The sequence below is a fragment of the Vanessa cardui genome, chromosome 26, assembly GCF_905220365.1.
Source record: "Vanessa cardui chromosome 26, ilVanCard2.1, whole genome shotgun sequence".
In the NCBI taxonomy this organism is placed as follows: domain Eukaryota; kingdom Metazoa; phylum Arthropoda; class Insecta; order Lepidoptera; family Nymphalidae; genus Vanessa; species Vanessa cardui.
Genome location: NC_061148.1, coordinates 8,884,938 through 8,899,370, shown reverse-complemented (window position 1 = coordinate 8,899,370; position 14,433 = coordinate 8,884,938). Strand labels below are relative to the sequence as shown.

General features: G+C 31.5%; 1 protein-coding gene across 1 annotated transcript; it reads right to left on the bottom strand.

Annotated features, from left to right (window-relative positions):
- Positions 1-630: 630 nt before the first annotated feature.
- Positions 631-7,134, bottom strand: LOC124540763 (neural/ectodermal development factor IMP-L2-like). Its single transcript, XM_047118471.1, has 7 exons — positions 7,046-7,134; positions 5,206-5,363; positions 3,564-3,733; positions 2,890-3,052; positions 1,957-2,144; positions 1,401-1,533; positions 631-1,062 (listed from the first exon to the last, which is right to left on the bottom strand). Exons 2-6 carry the CDS (start codon positions 5,318-5,320, stop codon positions 1,405-1,407), a joined length of 765 nt encoding a protein of 254 aa, XP_046974427.1. The 5' UTR covers positions 5,321-5,363; positions 7,046-7,134; the 3' UTR covers positions 631-1,062; positions 1,401-1,404.
- Positions 7,135-14,433: the final 7,299 nt, after the last annotated feature.

The following is a 14,433-nucleotide window of genomic DNA, read 5'->3' as shown; positions in this document are numbered from 1 at the left end:
TACACTGACTCACTCACCCTTCAAACCGGAACACAACAATACTGAGTATTGTTATTTGGCGGTAGAATAGCTGATAAGTGGGTGGTACCTACCCAGACGGGCTTTCACTTATAAATAATAAAGAACCTCGTCCGGACCTCTTAAGATGTTTCTTGTATGTTTGGTATTTAATTAATAAAACTTAATAATTTCTTGTCATTATTAGTTTTCCTAATAAAATTTAAGGCCAAGATCTATATGACAAGAGATATGATAACCCACTGCTGGGCAAACGCCACTTCCTCTTGATGAGACGGCTTAGAACTTATGTCACTAGCCTATAAAAGACCGTATATTGAAAATGGTATTAATGCCAGTTTTAGCAAAAAAGGTATACATTTATGGTTAGTACTTTATAGCCAGTAATCATACACCACGTTTTGTGAATAGGATGAATATGAAAAAATAAACAATATTGAAAACATATATTTGTATTGAATCACAGAAGACATTTATAAATTTATTAAACTTAAACAAAAATCCGTAATATTTTAATCGCTTCGATTGATTGTATTTAAATACACAGTCCATAGTTTGTTAAAAAAAAATGTATTTTATGTATAAAACCTATTTTAATACTTATATTAATACTAATATATTTTAATAAATTAAATCTATCATAAAATAAAATTTAACTTAGGCTTACATTCAATGATATAAATTAATAATTTCATGATATTCTACGCACTACTAGCGGCACCTGTTATGTAATAGCTGAGTTAATATTAGCGGAATAAATACAAATGGCCTTAATATCGACGTTTACAATTAAATAGATAATTTAGGATCATATGACCAATTTTTAAATTTTCTAATTAATTAAAATGTATTAATTAATAAAGAAATATCATTAAAATAAAATCTTTTTAAATATTAAGTACGCAGAATGCCTTTGACATGAGCACGTAATAACACATATTCCTTACTCTAAAAATAAGTTATTAATAATAAATATATAATGTAGGAACATCGCATAATCATCGGCGGGTAACTTAGTTGGTCGATCGTAATCATTCAATTGTTCTGAAACAAAACGACACGTATTAATATAAAATAAGAATTCAATCTTTCTGATAAACGTTGAATGACGTTTAAAAATTCAAATTAAAACGCAGATATATACCGTGCTATGTGGCACCGTGATTATAACGGTGGGTTAAGTCTAGTTAAATAAATATATAACCCAGAGGGGGTTTATATTTTCTTAGATTACATTTATTTCGACAAAGGAAATTATTGTGAATACATAACCAGCAGTGGGATACTTCAAGCTGTTACTGTTACGGATATCATAATAAATCTTTGATAAGTATGTCTTGTATAATTGTTATTTTATGCGAATGCAAAGATATAAAATTTACCTGTTTAAGGCTTAACAGGATAGAGGAAGGTCTCAGCAACGTCCTTGCCATAGGCGTTCTTAGCGGAGCACGTGTAGCTTCCCATGTCAGCCCACGACAAAGCCTTTATATGTAAGTCACCGGATGGGAGCACCTGTTAAAGAAAATATGACCTTAAGTTTTCGTTTGATATACTAGATGGCGTTAGTGTGTTCAACTTGTGATATAAATAAATCTTTAATCGTAAGTAATATCAATTTTTTAGTCTGGAATATTACAATTTTATCATGTTTAGATAATGATAAATAATATATAAATAATAATAAATAAATATTGGACAACATCACATGCTTTAGTCTAATCCCAATGTAAGTAACTAAAGCACTTGTGTTGTGGAAAATCAGAAGTAACGAAGGTACCATAAATACCCAGAAACAAGACAACATAGAAAACCAATGAACTTTTTCTACATCGACTCGGCCGGGAATCGAACCCGGGGCGTCTGAGTGGCGTACCCATGAAAACTAGTGTCCATACTACACAACTACGGAGGAAGGCAAAATGGTGAAATACTCACCCTAAGTCTGCTGTTTCCATAAATAAGTTTACTGTTGTTATCAATCCAGTACACTTGGGCTTTGGTGGGGCTGTAAACCCGGCAGGGAAGTGTCGCGCTGGTCCCCATTAGCTGAAAGATGTCGTTGTAGAATGCAGTGATAACGGGTTTGGTTGGAATCAACGGAGAGAGAAGATCCGATTGTTCGCCTGAAATAGAAGAGAGAATAATCAAAGAAAACATTTCATGTTGTATTTTCATTAAATATACCATTTTGATTTACTATTTAAACATTACTCAGTAATAAATTACAAGTATGTATAAAGTTTTAAATTAATAAGTTTATTGTAAGAAAAATTAAAATAATAAAATTGATAATTTGATTTTTGTGGTTGAAGGTAATAATTTTAGAGCGCCTGCCAAAAATTTATTGCAATATCATATATAAACAAAATTGCTTTAATTTAAAATTTAAAGTTAGTCACTTCTTGGTTGTATGTTTCGTACAAGCGTATTTAGATGTGTTTTATCCAACCATTACGTATGTATGTACTTAACATTAACATTTGTGATACGATGTGTCTAATGATTGAAAGCTAATAAACATAAAATGTTATATCATAACGTTGGCAGTGTAAGATGTTTCTCAATACAAAAGTAATCTATACTATTCAAAACGTAATCTATACTAATAGTATAAATGTGAAAATAACTATGTCTGTCTGTCGCTCTTTCACTAAAAAATCAATGAACCGAATTTGATGAAATTTGTTATAAAGCTTTTTTTGCCTAACATGTGAATTGTCACACCCCACGACACGACCCCTAAGTTTCATCAAATCCCCTAGTTTTCAATATTTTTGTAGTATCTTGCACTGGGCGACCTATTTGCCCCAAACTATAATATTGAAAAACCTTGATAGGTTTTTCACATATTTGTTCAATACAACTTACCTTCAACAATAACAGTAGTAGAAGCGCTGGTTTCCCTCAGGCCAGCGGTGGCCACACACGTGTAAACGTCACCATTGGATGGCGAACGCACCACGAGTTTCGTCGTCATGCGCGCTACGCTGAATGTTGGTGGCGAAAATATCTCGTTGACGTCTTCTTCGAACTAAAAATTTAGATTAACATAAGTTAAATATATATCATTATATATATAGAACAAAGTCGCTTAACTCAAACTCAAACTCAAATATCTTTATTCAATATAGAAGCATTACACTTTCTTATTGATGGTCAATTGAAACACTACCACCGGTTCGGAAAGAAAATACCCTGACCTGAGAAGAACCGGCGAAAGAAACTCAGCGTCTACGTCTGTACGTACTAACGTCTGTCCCTGTGTATGCTTAGATCTTTAAAATTATGCAACGGATTTTGATGCGGTTTCATTTAATAGATAGAGTGATTCAGGTGTTTGTATACGGACAATATAGTTAAGAAACACTGATTAATTTAGAAGTTTCTAATGTGATGTCGTGAATAAACACAAGAACAACAATACCAAGTACTATTGTTTGGCGGCAGAATATCTGATGAGAGGATGGTACCTACCCAGACGGGTTTGCACAAAGCCTTACTACCAAGTAAAAGTGTTCAAAGCGTTACCATTTTCAACTTACATCAGATATCGGTATGCCGTTCTTCATCCAGCCTGACATCGGGGCGGGATTGCCCATGACCTCGCATTCCAACACCAGAGTAGATCCCGGAATGTGTCTGACGGTCTCGGGAGGGTGCGACGTTATCTTGACGTATTTCTGTACGACGCGACGTCTAGGGGGCGGAATGTCTGGAATAGTTGGATATTGTACCAGAGATTTTTAGTATTGAATATTTTGTTCTAGACAAATGAAGTATTGAATTTTCTCTTGTATTATACATCGCGAGTAAAATATACCAATCATAATCAATCAAAATATAAACAATATTCAAGTAGACTTTTAGCGTAGTTAACTTCACTTAATATAGTTATTAAATGATGATTCAAAAGTGCTTGTAAAAGCCTTGAATAAAGCATATTTTGATTTGATTTTAAAAGCGCTTCTGAATCGTTTTTTTATACACTTGTATTAAAAGTGAAGCACCGGTAAGAAACTCAGTAATAACTCTTTTCCAACATTTTTGATATAATGTTATGTCAGTTATATAAAATCATACTTATATAATACTTTTATTTATATAATCTTGTGTTGAGTGGTATGTCATATTTAATATTTTTGGCATTTTTTTTATCTTTACCGACAAATGTTAAGATGAAAAACAATCAATTCAAAAAGTTAGAATAAGCTCCAAGCCAGCGACTTTTACTCATTTACTTTTTATCGAAAACGGGGCGTGAAATCGAAGGAGTTCGTATAATATATTGGTCGCCATCTTAGAAAATAATACGTAACGTTTTAACAGATAATATAAATCCATATTTAAATAAATTAAATCAATACTAAACGGAGTTATAGCTTAAAATAAATCTCAGATCAATTAATCAGATACTTCGATTTTTCAAAACTCGACAAATCATTGACTATTAAAGTGCAGAGTTTGAAATACAAGCAAAGACTTAGCCAAATAAATTTTGCATTGATTTTTTTGCGCGAAAAACTTCATTATACTTTAAAATCGTCTGGATTTTTGTAAGTCAAGCGCTATGCCAGATGGTCAATTTATTCCGAATAATCTAGCAGCTAGATGTTATTCATACATTTCTCGGTATTAAAACTGACCGATTTCGGTTCTTTCGTTCTGAAATATTGTTGTAAATTAAAAAATGAGTTCGTTCACTCTGAGAGCGTTTTAAAATATTTTTATTTGTTATAATAATTCGCTCTTTACATACATATATTAAATATATATAATGTACTATTTTAACGATCGGAAATGATGAAATTTGATTAGGTTACTTGATAATTCAATACAGGCCTTTGCAATAGCCAAAAGGTTTAAATAAGTTTTTCTCCTCGAAAACCAATAGTTTAGGACGAATTAAAGTACATAAGTTTGAGCGCATATACTTAGTATATTCTCTATTTCACCTCACATATATGTTTTGATGGAAAGGCGATATGATTCGCCTAGAACGAGTTCAGACAACAAACCAATGTCCAAACGTGATAAATCGTGAAATGAATATTTTTAACTAGCTACAGTTTGGAAGGTTGATTCTAGAGAATATTACGAAAAAGAAAGATAAATCGTTCTAATACAAGTTTATAGTAGACAAGTATTAAATGTAATTCAAATCATAATTAATATTATTATTCTTACCGTTTGGTAATAAATTGTTATCAATTTCTAGTTTCCCTTCAATCTGTGCATATGTATGGACAGATTGCAATGATATTAGCGCCGCGGCGGCGAGTAGCGAGACTAGGCTGAACATGATAAGATTTCGCTAGATGGCGGTAGCTGAGTATTAATAGAGTCTGAAATTAAAAACATTATGATATCATAAAATAATTCAAAAGTTCTTATTATTAATATTAATGTGTGCTATAAGACCATTCCCAATTATTTTACGTCACATTATAAAAATAAGTAAGTTTTTTAAAGCTTATATAATTTATTATAATAATACTTAATTACAAGAGCATCACCTCTACGACAAATTATAAATTGTTTTGAAAATATATGGTATCAATAGTATTTATTTAATAAAAACAAAAGCATATAATACATGATATAAATATTAAACACACTATAGAGCCAATAGTTGACACATACATACATTGAATTATGCAAAATCCGAAAATATTCGTATCAAATATTTGTAAACAGAAAAAATCAAGTTTTAATACATAAAATGTACGCAAAAAAACATTAGGATAAATTAAAAAAAATAAATAAGGTAACACCGACTGTTGTTATTTGTGTGGAAGCACAAATCATTTTTTTTTTAAATATTGAATACAAGTTCTAAATAAAATAACACAAGGAATTCTAAATTATCTATTCGTTGTTTACTTATAACTCCTTTCCTCATTACAGTTTTGGATATTTTCTGTCATTTCGATAACTATCTAAAATAATTGTAATATGGAGTTCTGCTTCCAGAGACGGTATTGCAACTTTAGTGTTTCCAACACGGGTTGTCAACAATTTTTATAGTTGGTGATTTTCTGAAGAGTTACGAACAGTTACCAATATTTCTACATCGCGTACCATAACAGTGGAAACCCACTATTATAAAGATAATCCCTATAGGCATCATAGCATTATAATTTAGACATATATATATATGTATATATCAGGGTTATTTTTTAATAGTTAGCCAGTAACTAGTGACACATAAGCAAACCCAAGTGTATGGAAAATAAAGTATGTGTATTCGACTAGCTTTTAAGGATTTCGATTAAATAATTAATTGTGATAAATCGAATATATTGGTTTCGTGCGACATTGATTGATATTATCAGCTAGTCACGTGTGTGGTCATATTTATTTGTCCGTTCGTTATTTTACGAATTAATGTAAAGATTTTCACGTGTCTACTTCTAAGTTACGAGTACAGTTTTTTAATATATATTTCCTTATAAATGATGGCTTGATAGATTTTACAAATGACTTTTTAAGCTGTTACAATATAAGACTTTGATTTTTACTATCGTAAAATAAAACACATTTATTAAAATAATAAGATTGTTAAAAACTTAAATAGCCTCTCTTTTATTAATGTAATATAAATAAATAGAAAAGAAATATATATATTTTTAAAAAGGCTTTTCAAATAATATTTTTCATATACTCCGTAATGTGCGATAAATTTACATTATACAGTATATCAGATATTTTTTAAATACTATAAATAGGGTTTTTACGGAGAAATTTAATATTTTTTTAAACTTATGAAAATGACATTATTTACATAATATAACAAAGTTTTGATATATTATATAAAACCTTACACGATCATATCTGACTATATATATGTGTAGCTATTAGTATTTAATTAAGAACTTATATTAAATTTAGTCAATTATAAAATTACATACTTTACTGACTGTAATAAATAAATAACGAAAAAATTAACAACGGCTATATAAAAAAAATTGAAACGGTATTTTTTTTTCAAATTATTTTTTATACAATAATGATTATTTATACATACCTTATATATCACTTTAAACACAGTTACGATCAAGTCCAGGTAACCTAGGATTGTCCTAGATGTTTCCAGGAATATGGTTTCTAAGCGAGTACTCCGTTTGTCATGGATTCATCCCTTATATATGCTGCGAGCGGTATAAACACACTACGCGGTTTTTCGTCTCCAACGTATTAAAAACTTAAGACGTTTTAATTTTGAGTAACGGTGTTCAAATGTAATTTTATATTAGATTAATAATTACATTATAAGAAATAAAAAAAAGTTTTTATTTCATATGAAGTATATTAAATATTTTATATATCAATATATTTTTAGTTTGTACAGAATTTTTTTTTTAATTAAAATTTTAATGGACATTTTTTTTTATAAAAGTTTCCAGTACGATTCTTACATCATCGCTTTCAGAGAACTGTCGCGATACCCGAGTGAGTCATTAAACTAGTTTTTTTAACGGTTTAATGATTATATAAAAAAAAAATTAAATTCGAACACCGATTTATCCTTATTTAATGACGTCATAACATTAATTATATTGGATTAGCGTCATCTACATCTGAATTTATATTCCGAACATGAAAAGATAACAATCTTTATTTTGAATAATTTACAAAATTACGATTTACATATGTATATGTATATTGATTTCGATCAAGTGATTTGTATTTTTTTAATTCCTAACCAGTGTTAAAATCTGTATTTATAAGAAGCATTAATTAGTAATTGAAAAATTCTAATAATAGATCGGAAATAAACACCTCATATCCAGCGAATTAAATTTATATATTAATTTTTAAGTTAAAATCTTCTGAATAAATTTCCCAAATAAGTATTAAGATTAAATTGAAATGTTATCTATAGGATATAAGAAATTAAGAGATGAGATTTTCCAATAGTCACCAGACTTTTAATCAATAATTGCTGTAACCCAGGTACAATATCAAGTGTTTAATTAGTTCAATGGAGAAATCTAAGTAGATGAAAATCTGCTTCCATATATACTCTAACCCAAATTGGAGCTGGGTCGTAATGTAAGATACTAAACTTTTCCTTCTAACAAAGAAGCCTTAGATCAGGCTGATTTCTTGGGACTTTGATGGGGTGTTATTGTTTGGTTGGTACACAAATAAAATATTACTTGAAAGTTTTTTTTTTAATTTTTGTAAAGCCCAGTCATAAGGCATAATTCTTTTTAATAGTTAGTTAATAAATAAATTGATTAATAATTCGCAATGTCTTTCATGCTTAGATTTTATCTGATGTGACTAATATGATGTTTCTTAGAATTAATTCTTATCACTTAAATTCAATAGAAGAATATTGTTAAAATAATTGATAAGAAAATACAAGATTGAAGTTCAAATATCGAATTCGTCTCTGATAAAGCGTGTTCTTGCTACTTAACTTGCAAATAGTTTTTTTATCAGAGTTGAGTAGTCGTAGTGCGTGATTCACTATTATACTTCCAAAGAGTTCGTATTACTGATTCGGTATGAATTAAGTGAGCTAGTGTAGTCAGAAGCATAACAATATTCATTATGGCGTAGAATTGGTGAGGTACATCGTTTAAAAAGTAACATGCTGTTAATGAATCAAAAACAACATCTCTTCCTGAGAATGTCTAAAGATTATTTCGTTTACAAGTTTATCGACACATGTATTAGAATTTCATCCAACATGCGCATGTTTCCTTAAAATATTTTTTACTGAATAGCACAAATAAACAGTTGAATTGTTAGCACGTGTAACTCAGTAGTAAAGGTCCAGGCTTGAATTCGCAATCTTAAGTTACGTTTTTGGACTATCTGCTAAACCATTTCGAAGATTAATTATCTAGAGTAATAAACTGTTCCTTAAGGACTAGTAATTAAGTCTATAATCGATTGCTTTTCTACGCAGAAGACTACTGTATGAATCTTGCATGTCCTAAGAGCTGGTGAGAAGTTTTAAGGTTAAGCGTGATGGGAGTGAGAAACAAAATCACCAGACGCTTTTGCGTTTCCAATTATTTACTTCGAGAAGTCCTCCAATTTTACAAAGTCATACAGTTTTGCGACAACAGTCTCATATTTTTCAAGATATAAATAAAAAAAACTGTTTTTGAAATTCGAACGGAACGCTATGTATAAAAACTCAGACGCCTTACTAATAATTTATAATAATAAATCTCTCATACATTTTCACACATAATTCGGCAACGTAAAGCATTACGAAGCACGTGGTAAGTATGACGCAGTTACCACCACAATGGTATTGTTAGGCGTCATCAAATAAATCATTGGCCGAGCATTTTTAAGTGGAGCATCCACATTATCTTATTTACATGGCGATAGAGTTCAAATTAGCTTGCCCTCAAAAATGTTCTCAAGAATTACGTGACACAAAAGTCTGATTATTATATTTGAATGAATGGAATGTTTATTCTGAGAAATACTACGATATGCGACTTACTATAGTGAATTCGGAACACATGTTAACACTAGTAGGTATTTTAGCTAAAGCAAATCTTGTTACATTGTATAATGTTACATATAATTCATTTTGTAATGATATTTTAACCTAGAATTTGAACACAGAAAAACTTGAAATATAACGATAAAGACAAGATAAATTGGGAAACAATATATATACCGTGACATAGGCACACTATCCAAGCAGGATATTTTATAGAGTAACTACTGAGTTTTTTGCCGGTTCTTCTCGGTGGAATCTACTTTCCGAACCGGTGGTAGCTTCACTTAATTGTAAAATGACGATTCAAAAGTGCTTGTAAAAGCCTTCTTGAATAAAGTTTATTTTGATTTGATTAAAACCTAGAATGGCAGAATTCAAAATGAAAAATCTTATAATTCTATGATTATTCCATAGAATAAATAAACGTTGTTTCCTGGTTAGCAACTCTATTAATCATCACCATCTGTAAGGAGGAAAACCCTTATGTGATGCAATTTAAGGAATTGTACGTGACATGTGTATTTAGAATTACAGATAACCATCGGGACAAAAACGATTTAGATTCTTGCTTTATTGCTTTAATTGTTATTAATCTTCTGTATATACGCATGTCTATACTTTGTATTTATATGTACGAATAATTTGATATTTGTATGTAATTTTGATTAGTAAAAAGAAAGTAAGTAAAGTAACAGCCTGTTAATTTCCCACTGCTGTGATAAGGCCTCCTCTTCCATTAAGGAGAGGGATTGGAACATTTCCAGTTTTCCTTCACCGCCGAGCACGAGATGAATTATAAACACAAATTAAGCACATATACATATATAGTGGTGCTTGCCTGGGTTTGAAACCGCAATCATCAATTAAGATGCACGCGTTCTAACCAATGGACCATCTCAGCTCTTATATTATCCCAGCAGTAATTTTGAGTACGTCATTTAAAATAATCGTTGATCTTTAATGATGAATATAAGAAAGAAATGATGACTAAATTGATCCTTGAGGAACTCCTATATTTATTGTGACGCACTACAAATAAAACATGATTATTTGTCGGTGTATTTACGATTAATATGACTAATTTTAACGCAATGTTCATGATTGTCATGATCAGAGTGGTCGGCGATTGGTAAATAAAATCATGCAATGAAATAAGATTTGAAAAAAAATTTGTTGAATTGAGTTTTTATTTTTGGATATATTCTACCGATATACGTCAGGTAAGATCTGTTGTTATAGTAACACACTACACTAAATTAATTGTAACCAAACAAGTGGACCATACAAACTAATTACGGCATCAATTAAACTTCCGAGTAGTTTTGTCCTTATTTGTAAAATCACCTAATGTGGGCCGATTATCTCCTTAATGGTTACAAGAAGCAGATAATTTCGGACACGTTTAGTCTCAGTATCAAGGACATTGGAAAAAAAGCAAAAATTGACGTGACAATTATATTCCTTGGTTCAATTATCAAGAGCTGTTCCCGTGGTTTCCTTATACAAAGGATTATGAATGCCTACATAGATGAGTAACTTTCCTACTGCTTGAAAGATTAGTGAACTTTATTAATAACTTCACTAGTGAAAACAGCTCATAAGACCAGGTCCTGATGATGATGATGACCTCACGTTGAGCCAATAATATATTTATTCGAGATTTTTTCAGTACCGACCCAAAGGTTAGAAGTTGATAGTGTTTACACATTTGTGTAAGTTGGTCCTTAATATCAAACTTTTCTGATCGTGTCCGATTTACCGTCTGATCGAGTTATGAGAAAAATAAATCCTATTGTATTTTTATATATTTAACCATTATTATTATATTGGTATACAGATCAACAGGCTACCTGATGGGAAGAGGTTTATTCCGCCAATAAACAATAGCGCTACCAACCTTGGGGAAAATGTTATGTACTAGCCTTCACTGACTCACATTACTTTCTGTGCCCAAAAAACGCCTTCCACGCCGCTCGGTGTGGTGAAATAAACCCCAAGACTTATCACCCAGATGATATTTGTCCAGTTTATACTGATAAAATCTGATATTTAAAACCTAAATAACATTACTATTCCCGAACTATCTGAATATATGTCCACTTCTACGGGAGCAGAGCAGAGCTAGCCAAAGCTAGATGGAACCAGAGATGGCAATATATGATGATCACCTTATATATTACCGGAAACATTAGCGGACTGGTTACTTGATTTCATTTAAATCATGATTGCTGTTTCTCTCCTTTTGATTTGATTTGTAAATAATCACAAATAGCCAAAAAATCGGTGGTAGTTTTTCATTTTTAATAATCAATAACTAAGTGTAATGCTTCTATATTGAATAAAGGAATTAGGATTTAGGAGGGTTCTGTCAATATTTGCTATCGATGATTTCGTTATCGATGATTCGTTTGTCTCACTGTTTTTAAATCTGCGTGCACTATTTCATGTAGTTGAATATATTTTCGTATGTAATGAATCCGGGTTCCACTTTTCCTCAGTTATTTTGTCACCAGACAGAAAGAATTTGCTTTTGTATCCCAATTTGAATGGCGATATAGCCAGTACTAAGTATTAAGGCACTAAGAATAGCGCTTTAATTTTATAATGTGTTCAATATTTAGAATCAATCCTGTTTAAAATTGAAGTTGACTTAAAGACATTTTTTTATGATACACGTAGCTGATGAAAGGTGACTACAACCTCCAGTATAGACACCTCCAGTATGGGCGCTTGCAAATGCGTTATCGACCTTTAAGAAATGTTTGGCTCTATTCCTGATTTTCATGTCATATCAGTTGAAAAGAGCCGCTGGCGAAAGCTGGTTCCATATATTTCCAGGTAGTCTCTAAAATAAATGACAACCCAAGTGTTTATTAAGAATATTCAGTTCTCAAGGAAACACATAAATACATTATATATTAAGTGATATATTTGTCATAAGGTAGTGCTAAAAAAATCTATTTGTGAAACACATTAGCGCTGTATCCGTTCATATATACATTTGTTATGTATATTTACAGGCATATTAATAAATATATTTGACATATATATTCACGTTCACCGCTCACGATGAAGTAAGTTATTTATTGTTTAATTAATTTAATTTGCGTTCTTGTGTAATTTGCTTCGGAAAAGAGTTTCTTGTTGGTTACTGGTTAATTTTTTTTTGAAAATCGAATACTTTTTACTCATTTTGATGTATTTGATGGTATTTAAATTCGAGATAAATTAAAAAAAAATTAAGTTTCAAGTATGCTTCAAACGAAGGTGGTAGGGCTTTGTGCAAGCCCGTCCAAATGGGTACCATCTACTCAAGATATATTCTACCGCTAATCAGCCATACTTAGTATTGTTGTGTTCCGTTGTAAAGAGTGTGAGGTACATAAGTGTCACAACACCTTAGTTCCCAAAATCGCTGGGTTTTGAAAGAAATGATAAAATTGACAGACGGTGCCAATAGACGTCGGTGACAATGGTCCATAAAGTTTACTGTTAAATTTTTACTCTTACTTATTTCTAGGCTTTTGTACAAGCCAGTCTGGGTAGGGACAAACTCAAATCTAATCAAAATATACTCTGTTCAAGCACTTTTGAATCGTCAATTAATGACTATGTTAAGTCAAGCTACCACCGGTTCGGAAATTAGATGCTACCTGAAGAACCTAAAGAGAAGAACCCGTAAGAAACTCAGTAGTAGTACCCCCCATTCATCAGATATTCTACCGCCGAACATTAGTACCCAATATTTTTGTCTTTTAGTTTAAAAGTTGAGTGAGCCAGTGTATCCATCACAAGGGACACATCAGTTTCCAAAGTCAGTACTGCATTAGCGATTAAAGGAATCGTTAACATTTCTTACAACGCTATTGTCTATAGGTGGTGTCGACCACTACCCATCAGGTGGTCCAATGTTGGTCCAAATCTGAACGCAAAAAGACACACTATCTGACATATTTTTATACATATACTTTCTTTGTAGAACTCTCTCAAAAATTTTCCACATCCAAACAAACCCCCATTACAGTTTTATACGTATAGACGATATTTAAGTAAATTGGGCATAATTATAGAACAGCGGGCGTCATCGACTCTTAATAAATACGAGAAGAACCTCATTAAAAGTTGTTCAGCCAATGATTGCCACTTGGGGGGTAATAAGGATCATTTGATATAATAATTGCAGTTCATTGAAAATGTCGAATAAGGGGGGAAATTGAGGAGGTTATTTTTTCGATGTCAGTTATATTATTAAGCCGTAATGATCTAGTGGTTGGAACGTGTGCATCTTAACCGATGATTGCGAGTTCAAACCCAGTCAAGCACCACTGTATATATGTGCTTAATTTGTGTTTATAATTCATCTCTTGCTCGGGAAGGAAACCTGAATGTGTCTAATTTCTGCAACTCGCATTGGAGCAGCGTGGTAGTATATGCTTCAAACATTCTATTTAAAGGGAGAGGAGACCTTAGACCAGCAGTGGGAAATTTACAGTCTGTTACGGTACTGCATTAGTTATATTGTTTCTTGATCAGCCCATGTATTGTGAATAGTAGGTCGGGAAATTTTAATTGTTTTTTCAATAGGTATTAACACTTTGGAAACTAAGACCTAGCATTCCTTGTGCCTGTAGTTGTACTGGCACAAGGGATGATGAGTGATCACCCTTATAATCAGAATATAAAAAACATTAAGTATTGCTTTGTGATAATTTGTGATAAGTGGGTACCATCCCAGACGGGTTTTCACAAGGCTCTACAACCAAGTAAATTAATGGCGCATTTACAAAAAACTACACTTTTTTTCTTAAATCAAAAATCTCATATTTGCTTATTGATAGTCACTTTTGCATAATCTGTTTAATTTACGACTGGTTCGGAAATAAACACCCAGAATCTGCGAAGAATCGGCGAAGGAAACAATGCCAGGGTTTTTTAGG

Bases quoted from the DNA above. Each gene is read 5' to 3' on its own strand.
- LOC124540763 (XM_047118471.1), bottom strand. From the start codon at position 5,320: ATGTTCAGCCTAGTCTCGCTACTCGCCGCCGCGGCGCTAATATCATTG. The intron at 3,734-5,205 runs GTAAGAATAATA...CAACTATTCCAG, and splicing joins TAACAATTTATTACCAAACG to ACATTCCGCCCCCTAGACGT. The intron at 1,534-1,956 runs GTGAGTATTTCA...TTTCTTTAACAG, and splicing joins ATGGAAACAGCAGACTTAGG to GTGCTCCCATCCGGTGACTT.